Source organism: Muscardinus avellanarius (genome assembly GCF_963383645.1).
Source record: "Muscardinus avellanarius genome assembly, chromosome: 2".
Taxonomy (NCBI): domain Eukaryota; kingdom Metazoa; phylum Chordata; class Mammalia; order Rodentia; family Gliridae; genus Muscardinus; species Muscardinus avellanarius.
In genome coordinates this window covers 117,916,963-117,925,512 of record NC_137787.1, presented here as the reverse complement: position 1 = coordinate 117,925,512, position 8,550 = coordinate 117,916,963, and the positions used below count along the sequence as shown (strand labels likewise).

The 8,550-nt window shown below is 42.1% G+C and overlaps 1 protein-coding gene across 1 annotated transcript in view; it reads left to right on the top strand.

Annotated features, from left to right (window-relative positions):
* Positions 1 to 256: 256 nt before the first annotated feature.
* Positions 257 to 8,550, top strand: part of RALB (RAS like proto-oncogene B) — a gene marked incomplete at both ends in the record, with an annotated part of 30,854 nt that continues 22,560 nt past the window's right edge. The window contains one exon of the mRNA XM_080689246.1: positions 257 to 370. Within this exon, the coding sequence (XP_080545372.1) occupies positions 257 to 370 (114 nt within the window). The remainder of the gene's footprint in view (positions 371 to 8,550) is intronic.

The following is an 8,550-nucleotide window of genomic DNA, read 5'->3' as shown; positions in this document are numbered from 1 at the left end:
CTCATCTTGGCTTACTCTCGACCTGGCTCTGCTGGGACAAATGACTTCCAGAGTGATCAGAGGGCTTTTCTCTTCCCCTAGGACCCAGAAAATTCCTTCTCAGCTGGCATGTCTGGGTCAGGCTTTTCCAAAGGGGATAGTGCCATTAGATTTCAACCAGATAGAAAGTGAACTGCCTCAATTCTCTGTCTTTGTCACCAGCAACTCTCCATCTGGGTCTTCTCTCCGTGTGTTGCCACCTCCAGCAACCAGCAGGATGGCTGCAAACAAGAGCAAAGGCCAGAGTTCCTTGGCCCTTCACAAGGTGATCATGGTTGGCAGTGGAGGGGTCGGCAAGTCAGCCCTGACGCTTCAGTTCATGTATGATGAGGTAAGACCGGCCAGCACATTATGGCCTGCGTGCCTGTGTTTCAGTACTCATCTCTAGTACACTTAGGGATCATGGGACATTGTGGCAGGGTGGTTTCTGAATGGTTTCCTATGGTGGGCAGGGGTTTCTCAACAGCATAAGATCTGGAATGTTGATTTTAGGTAGCAATTTCAACACTAGCAGGGCAGTAATTTCATCTTTGTTCACATTATTTTCCAGTGTTATTCTTTGAGCTTTCTTTGTGACGGGAGCAAGGGAGGAGGGAGAGGCCTTTGTGCAGGTGTTATTTTTGGATCTTTTGTGGTACTGGGGTTCCTGGAAGCCCTTCTACCTCCGGGCTACACTCCCAGACCTATTTTATATTTTTATTTGGAAACAGGGTCTCTTACGCCAGCGTGGCTGGCTTCGAACCTGCGTGATCCTCCTGTCTCCGCCTCCCAAGTGCGGGGATTACAAGCGTGCGCCACCACGCCCTGCTATTTTTGGATCTTGAACGACCCCCAGAGGTCTATGTGTTGAAGCTGTGGTTGCCAGCCTGTGGTGCTATCAAGAGGTGGGATTTTTAGGATGTGGGCCTTATGGGAAGAAACTAGGTCATATGGATGTGTGCCCGTGAAATGGATGTTGGGACCCAGCTCCTTCCTGTTTTTCTCCTTTACTTCCCAGCCACCGTGAGGTGAGCTGTCATGTATTCCCACCATGATGTGCTGTCTTGCCACAGGCCCAAAAGCAGCTGGGCCTTCCATCCTTGGCTTGAAATCTCTGAAGCCATGAACCAAAAATAAACCTTTACTCTTTTAGTTTTCCATTGGAGCACTATAGTCTCACATCATAATGTGGATCATGTTGACAAAGGCATATATTCACATAGTACTTGGTGCCCCCTCCAGGTCCGTTTCCTTTCCTCCTGAATATGAGTGTCCAGGTTAATAATGTTATATTCATATGTATATACATAGTTAAATGTAGCTTTTCCATTATGAACCTCAGCCTTCTACTTCCCTTATCTTATGTTAAGTAAGATTAGCCAAGCACAGAACAAGAAGGGACATATGTTTTCTCTAATATGCCCAAGCTAGGGAGTATTAGGGATACCAGAGGGACTCCAGATGATGGAGAAGAAACCTTTACTCTTTTAAACTGATCATCTTGGGTATTTTGTCACAGTATTAGAAACTAAGATAGCTGTTTTTTTTTTGTTTGTTTGTTTGTTTGTTTGTTTTGAGATGGTACTAGGGATTGAACCCAGGGGCATTCTACCTCCAAGCTACACCCCAGCCAGAGGGGCTTGCTAAATTGCTGAAGCTGGCCTTGAACAGCAATCCTCCCCCTCAGCCCATCAAGCATTGAAATTACAGCTGCTACCACTACACCCAGCTAAGACAGGCATTTCTAAGGAACAAATCAGATAGTTAGCTTTGTGACTAGTCAGTTTTGGAAAGAAGGAAAGGGGAGATGAGTTACCATAAACCCTGCATGGAGCTAGAATTAGTCTGGAAAGTTCTTCCAGGTCTTAGAATTTCTCTTATTTGTTTTTAATTTATTTTTTCAGTGCTGGGATGGAACCCTGGGGCATTCTATCTTAGAGCTATACCCCCAACCCTGTTTAATTTTTTATATGGAAATAGTCTTGCTAGGTTGTCGAGAGCCTCACTGTGTTGCTGATGCTGGCTTCTAACATGCAATCCTTCTGTCTTAGCTCCTGTTCTACGTTTATAGACGTACACCACCATGATCAGCTCCAATCCTGCAGTTTCTTGTGGTGACACTTGATAGATATTTCTTAAATGCATCAGTACAGTTTTTCCCTTCACATCAGTGACACGCAAGACCTCCCAAATCCAAAGATGCTTGTCCCTTTCATGTATTTTAAATATCTTTAGATCACTTATAACACCTAAAACAGTGTAAATGCTATATAGATAGCTGTTATATACTATGTTGTTCAGAAAATAGTGACAAGAAAAATAAGGCTGTGCATGTTCAGTACAGACACGATTATTTTTCCTGAATATTCCATTTTTGGTTAGTTGAATTTATGGATGCAAACCCCACAGATAAGGAGGTCCAACTGTAGCCCTAAAATTTTCATTACTAGTAATGTCATGTAGCCACAAAGCTAAAAAGTCCTTTTTTTTTTAGTGTGTGTGTGTGTGTGTGTGTGTGTGTGTGTGTGTGTGTGTGTTACTGGGGATGGAACCCAGGGGCATTCTGCCTCCAAGCAACACCCCCAGCCCTATTTTTTATTCTTTATTTTGAAACAGGGTCTCACTGAACTGCAGAGGGCTTTACTAAGTAGCTGAAGCTGTCCTTGAACCATGATCCTCCTGTCTCAGCCTCCCAAATGCTGAGATTACAAGCATGAGTCACCATGCCTGGCTTCTAAAAATCCTTTTCTAAACTGTCAGTACAAGAGAAATTTTCATCAATTATGCTAGGAGAAAGGCTAAATTATTTTTATTTCCCATAGAAAATATTTTAAAGTCATTGTCATTCATATGACAAGATAGCAGGCTTTAAAAAAGTATTCTAGAATTATAGGCAGTTAATTGTTATCAATATTATGTTATTTTGCTGATTTTGTTATTTCAGTGGTATTTGTATTGTTTTTCTATTGCTGTGTAAGAAATGACTACAAATTTAACAGGTGAAAACAACATACATTTCTTATCTCCTGGTCTATGTGTCAGGGGTGGGAACGTGGCTTGGCTGGATCCTCTCTTGGGCTTCTTAAGGCTCCTGTCAAGGTGGTGGCCAGGACTGTGAGCTCATCTGATGCTCAGGATTTTCTTCCACGCTCCCTGGTGTGAGCAGAGTTCAGTTCCTTGTGTATGGAGGACACAGGCTCTCGGCTTCTGCAGGTTGCCCACAGTTCTCTGCCACATGGCTCTCTTCCCACACACTTCATTCCTTTGCAGCTTGCTTTTTATGGCCAGTAGGAGACTTTCCAGGGTCTCGTTAGCTAAGACAGAGTTTTATACAGTTGTCCCTTGATATCCGTAGAGATTGGTTCCAGGACTTCCCATTAATATTCAAAACCTCAAGTCCCTTATCTAAAATGGGAAGGTTCGCCGGGCGGGCGTGGTGGCGCACGCTTGTAATCCCTGAGCTTGGGAGGCGGAGACAGGAGGATCGCACTGGTTCGGAGCCAGCCTCTCTGGCTTAAGAGACCCTGTTTCCAAATAAAAAATATAAAAATAGGTTAGGGAGTGTAGCCTGGCGGTAGAAGGGCTTTCAGGAACCCAGTACCACAAAAAAAAAAAAAAAAAGGGAAGGTATTTGGATATAACCTATGTGCATCCTCCCATATACTTTAAGTCATCTCTAAATTACTTATACTATCTAATACAGTATAAATGCTGTCTAAATATTTTTTTTTATTTTTTTTTAATTTTATTTTATTGGTGCACTGTATTCATACATCATAGTGGGATACAAACTTTTGTAGACATACATGCACACATCGCCCAGTCAGCCCCCACCCGATCCCCACCCCATTCTCTCCCCATCCCTCCTTCCCATGCTTGGCTTAGTGGTTGACATCTAGTATTATAGCAGTTTATCCAAAATTAAAAATGATAATCTCACATAACAGTTTCATTTGTCTGATACCAAGCTTTTGATGATTTAAAGATAACATTTCAATATTTCTTTTTGCTTTCTTTCTTACCAGAGCATATTTTTTTCTGTTTTTTAGGTGAAACTATCATATATTCATATATTTATTTTTCAGAAAAAAATCTATCCTAATATGGAATATGAATTCTAGATACCCAAAACGATATTGAAAAAGAACAAAGCTAGAAGATATATATTTTCTGATTTCAAACCATATAAAGCTACAATAATTGAAACAGTGTAGTACTGTTCTAAAGGCAGATATATAAACCATTGGAGTTAAATACAAGCCTAGAGCTAAATTCTTCCCTATATTGTCAAGTTATTTTTGACAAGGTTTCCACGAACATTTGGTGGTGGAAATAATAGTCTTTTAACTAAATATTGTTGAAAAATAATAATTACATGGAAAAGAATAAAATTGGACCCTTACATAATCCCACATACAAGTATTAACTCAAAATAGATAAAAGACCTAAATATAAATCTTAAGACTATAAACTTTTAGGAGAAAATCTGGGTCATTAAACCTCACAACATTGAAATTGGCAGTGATTTCTTGGTTATGATTTCAATGGCACAGGCAACAGAAGAGTATACAAACTCCCTAAAAAAAAAAAAATATTGTATATCCAAAGACAATGTAAACAGAGTTAAAAGTTACTAATAGAATTGGATAAAATATTTCCAAATGCTATATCTGAAGGTATATTAATATTCCAACTAGAAATCCTAAAAATTAACAACAATAAAGGCAAACAATACAATTTAGAGATAGGTAAAAGACTAACATAAATAATGAATCTCCACAGATAACCAATCTTAGTTGTCTGTTGGATGGAAAATCTTGTTTCTCTGGTTCTGGTGAGTGTTACCTATTTCTTCTTTGTAGTTAATCTCTTTGAGTATTTTCTCTAGTGCTGGTTTTGAAGACATAAATTCCTTCAGTTTCTGTTTGTCATGGAAGCTTCTTATTTCCCCATCTAATTTGATAGGAAGTTTTGCTGGGTAGGAAATTTTTGGCTGGAAGTTGTTTTCTTTCAGAGTTTGGAATATGTTACTCCAAGCCCTTCTGGCTCTCATGACTTGGTTTGGGAAGTCTGGAGTGATTCTAACTGGTTTGCCTCTGAATGTCACTTGGCCCTTTATTTTTGTTGCCTTTAAGATTCTCTGCTTGGCTTCCACATTGGTCATTTTGACAATTATGTGGCGTGGGGATCCTCTTCTCCGATCCTGTCTAAAGGGAGTTCTATAAGTTTCCTGGATCTGTGTATCAACCTCTTGCTCTATATTTGGAAAATTTTCTGCTATTACTTCCTTGAAGATATTGTTGATCCCTTTGGTTTCACTTTCTTTTCCCTCCTCTATTCCAATTATTCTTAGGTTAGCTCTCTTAAAATGGGCCCATATTTCTTCAATGTCAGATTCCTGCTGTCGGATATTTTTTTCTAGATTAGAAACTATGCGTTCATTTTTGGATTGCTCATCTTCTAAGAGCGAGATTCTGTTCTCCATGTGGTCTAATCGGTTGTTTGTGCTTTGAATTGAGGCTTTTACTTCATTAATTGCATCCTTTATCTCTTTTTGGCTCTCTCTGAGTTCTTTTCGAAGCATCTCTATTATTTCTACAGTTATTTTCCTGATTTGATCTTCTAGAAATCTCTGATTTTCTGTTTTATCTGGTTCTGATGTTGTGGGGTTGTTCGCATTTATTACTCCAGTGTTATTCCTCTTTCCCATGATTTCGGAGGTTTGTGCCTTCTCTGGGTTCTTCCCTTGGGTCACTATGGCTTCACTTAAGGTGCTCTGGATCTCGAGTCTGTATTATCTCACCCCACTACTCCTTTACTGGGTTGTATCACAGAGTCTCCGGCCCAGGGAGTCGATAGAGGCTGCTTTAAACTATGGGGGGTGCCAGATTGCACGTTCTCCTATGGTGTGATATCTCTGCCACCACCACTCCCTCACTGGGTCAAGTCCCAGGAGGTACAGTACTGGGATTTCTCCTCTGTGGCCCGCAATTTGACTCACTGTTCTTGAGTACGCAGATGTAGCTGTACTGGACTCGGTGAATTCACTGCTGCTGCCGCCGCCGGTGGCAATATGGCACCTCTGCCACGCCCTCGGCCGTGAGGCTGGCATATTTTTTCTTCTCTGGTTTTGATTTCCACTCTGAATCCCTGCAGCGTGTGCTGAGCTCGGCCACTGGGAGCTTTAAATGCTCTCTGCGCCGAAAGATCCCGCCTGGCTGTTCCGCAGCGGCTCACCTCGGCTTGCTGTAGCCGTCCGTTGAGTTCGCCGCTGCCGCCGGCAGTATGGCGCTGCTGCCGCGTCCTCGGGCGCGTGTGTCTCCTCTGTGGCCCTGAGCTCTGTTCTCAGTCCGCTTTCTCTCTGGAGCCTGGTGGTTTTTTTGTTTTTCTGGTGATGGTGTTTTCTGGCTATGAAAGGCGCTGGTTTTGTGGTAATGGAGATTGGTTGTTAGCGGGACTCTTAAGCCCCGCTTTTCTCGGTCGCCATCTTCCCGGAAGTCCCCTGTCTAAATATTTGTTATGCAATATTGTTGAGAGAATGAGGACAATGAAAAAGTCTCTTGTGCAATGTACCTGTAGCGGTATACCTATGTTTTCCTTCTGTGGATGTGGAGGCCGCTTCTATAAGGAAAGGGGAGGGTATGGGAGGGGGGGTTAATCCTGCTCATTTGCATATTATGTGGTTAGAAACAGGTCTCTGGTGTGCCTTCATTTCAGAGGAGGGCTTTATCCAAGGGCAGGGTTTGTTGTTTGGAGGTGCATGTCTGTCTTTAAAATTTTATAACAAATTATGATTGCTTTTCTTGTTCTAGATAGATATTTAGTTTTTTTTTTTTTTTCCTTGAGGTACTGGGAATGGAACCCTGGGGCATTCTACCTCCTATCTATACCCACAGCCCTATTTTTTATTCTTTATTTTGAAACAGGGTCTTACTAAGTTTCTGAAGACCTCAGTAAGTAGCTGAGGCTGTCCACAAATAACAATCCTCCCGTCTCAGCCTCTCAAGTACTAGGATTATAAGCATGCGCCACCATGTTTGGCTAGATATTCACTTTTGTACCTAATATTGTATGTGTAAGTTTGAGTTCTTAAAGGAGAGACCCTCCAAAATGACCCACCCAAACCTGAATCTCCTTCTGGGTTGTGCCACCTACGTCTTATAATGAGAAGTTTTGTGTTTGATGCCTGCTTCTCTTTATCTTAACCTGGAAACCAGACTGGGTAAATATAGCATCATCTGCTAAATTTACCCCCAACACTTTTGCTTACGAAAGGCAGCTTGAGAAGTCTCCTTTGGAAGTCTTTCCTGTTTGTTTTTGCTTAATAACTTCAAAATTTCTTATTAAGAGTTCCTATTTTTCTTTTATAACAGAGCCTGAGAAAAGAGAGTGAAGAGAATTAGAATGGTGAACACAGAATTAGCAGGACTAGAAACATGGCAGCTCCCAGAGGTGGGAGCATGAGCAATGCTTGGCAGTGCCTGGAGCCATTTTGGGTTGTGAGAGCTGGAGGGCGGAGGACAGGGATGCTGCTGAACATCTTGCCCCAACAAAGAGTTGTCCAGCACAAACTTCCAACATTGCTACTGAGAAACCCTTTAGGGACTGTCCTCATCCATTTTCTGTTGCTCTAACAGAGTAGCAAGACCAGGAAATGTATAAAGAAAACAAGTGTACTTTGGCTCATGATTCTGGGGTCTGAGAACAGCATCTAAGCTTCTGATGGGGCCTAGGAGCTGTTCCATGCATTATGGAAAGAAGAAGGGCAAGCAGGTACATGTGGGGCGAGGGGTGAGTGCAGAGGGGGGCCAGGTGCTTTGTTACAGTCCACTCTCCTGAGAATGAACTCACTTCTGTAGTGCCTCCAGGAGGGTGGATCCCTCCTGAACCCATCACCGTTCAACACCCTTATATTGGCAACCAGATGTGAACATGAGTTTGGGTGGGGACAAACCACACCTGAACCATAGTACAGGCAGAGTTATGGCAGATCAGAGGACAGAACTCCTATAGTATAGGGGATCAAGAGGCCTCAGGATGCCCAGCCCATGAGCAGGTTCAGCCATAGAGCTTGAATTCCTTTTGCCCATAGACCTGTCCTTCTTAGCATCACAGACACCGTGAGAGACCAGGAGAGGCCCATCTGGTTGTTTCACTGTGTGTGTGTGTGTGTGTGTGTGTGTGTGTGTGTGTGTGTGTGTGTGTGTCTGTCTGTCTGTCTGTCTGTCTGTCTCTCTTTCAAGACAGGGAGAAAGGTACAAAAAAGACAAGAGGTTTTTTTTTCTCTTCTTCCTACTTTCTTCATAGAGACAAGAGAAAGCTATGTCTGACCTTAGTCTACTTTTCTTGAGGACCAGAAAATTGCAGTTACTGAAAAAATAATAAAATCAGGACAAGAAAAGAATAGAAGTGGAGTAATGTGTGTTTGGGAGCCATGAACTGATTTTCTAAAATGATGTTAGGTAGCAGAACTCTCTGCAATGGTGAAAATGTTCTTTATCTATATTGCCCATGACATATGGCTGTGTGCAC